Genomic DNA, 1,290 nt, shown 5'->3' with positions numbered 1-1,290 from the left:
GTTTTGTAGTTTACGCATTGCGCACTGTTCGAGCCTTGACAGCCAGCCGCCTGCGCTGGCCCCAGCACAAGCCGTACCGATGCATCAGTCTCACTGCCGGGTATTGCACCGACGTGTGAGAAAAATGCTGTTACCTTTGCTTTGTATTAGGGCCTCTGAGAGCTGTTGCTTTGTTTCTTTTTTCGCGCAGCCGGATTCAAGATTGTTCGCTGCTGCCTCCGTGCTTGTGGCCCCTGTTGATACGTCGCACATGTCTTTTTCGCCACAAGCCTTGTCCGCCACGCCCGAGTGCGCTGTGCAAAGGCAGATCGTGTCGTTTAGTATGTTTCGTTCGACGTTGGCGTGGCCGTTGGTGCCGTCGCCACACATTTGTGATTTTGTGCCAGTGAAAGCGTTAGCATCGAATGCGTATTTGCCGTCGCCATAGATGGCGTCCAATATCTTTCTTGTTGCTGTTGTGTACGCCTCTGTTACTTCTTTTTTGGCGGCATCGAACGCTCCTTTTTTCGCCGCCGCTTGTTTGTACGAGTTGTCAATTTGTTTGTTGGCGATTGCCTTGTAGGCAATGTCGGCCACCTTTGCGTACGGGCCTGCTTTACCCGCCGTTGCACCTAAGCTGTTTGTGTCTTTAACTTGTCTAACCCAGGCTTTTAATTTTGCTGTTCGTTCGTTGGCGTCTTAGATGTTTGAGAATTCTCCGTCTTTGTGTTCTAACCACGTATCACTTGCGGTACTGATGTTCAGATTGTAAATGGCCGTTATTAAATCATCTGCGTTATCAAACTGCGCTGTCCATAGTGTTGGTGGTTTAGCATTCTTAAGATTGTAAATGTCACACAAAGTTGCGTACGCCGGGGCGTTTTTGCCGTTTGAAGTGGCAGCTTCTGCTAAATTCAAGAAGACTAGCGACAATACTGCTATGTTTAGTCGGTGCCTTGAATATCTTGAGATCTGTGGCATTGCGCACATTTGAATATTTCTTTTATACTTGCAGCTCGAGTGCCTTTCTCTTGAAGCGCAGTGAAATTGGAATAAGACACGACTGACTCCCGTCGGAGGTTGTGTGCGTTTAAATAACTCAGTTTTGTTAATGAATGGAAGTCAGGAATTCCATATTTCCAATAAATGTATTCACACTTCCCTGTGGCTTGCTCTCTATTTTTCAGGTACGAACAGAGCAGCTTTTACAGTCTATTGCTACAAAGAAAGTTATGTCTTACGCTCACTTTTTTAAAGTATTAAAAAAATGTTGTTAGTGACCTTGACGTTTTCAACCTTTGACTTTACATT

General features: G+C 45.8%; 1 pseudogene across 1 annotated transcript in view; it reads right to left on the bottom strand.

Moving 5' to 3' along the window:
• Positions 1 to 960, bottom strand: part of TEOVI_000568500:pseudogene — a 1,173-nt pseudogene extending 213 nt beyond the window's left edge. Inside the window, 3 exon segments of the mRNA in view lie at positions 1 to 3; positions 6 to 140; positions 142 to 960. The exon segment at positions 1 to 3 is cut by the window's left edge and continues 213 nt beyond it. Coding sequence covers positions 1 to 3; positions 6 to 140; positions 142 to 960 — 957 coding nt within the window.
• Between the last annotated feature and the right edge of the window lie 330 nt (positions 961 to 1,290).

The sequence above is a fragment of the Trypanosoma equiperdum genome (assembly GCF_001457755.1).
Source record: "Trypanosoma equiperdum strain OVI genome assembly, contig: ctg_1285, whole genome shotgun sequence".
Taxonomy (NCBI): domain Eukaryota; phylum Euglenozoa; class Kinetoplastea; order Trypanosomatida; family Trypanosomatidae; genus Trypanosoma; species Trypanosoma equiperdum.
Note: the sequence above shows the minus strand (reverse complement) of the source record. Positions and strands in the feature narration are given on the sequence as shown.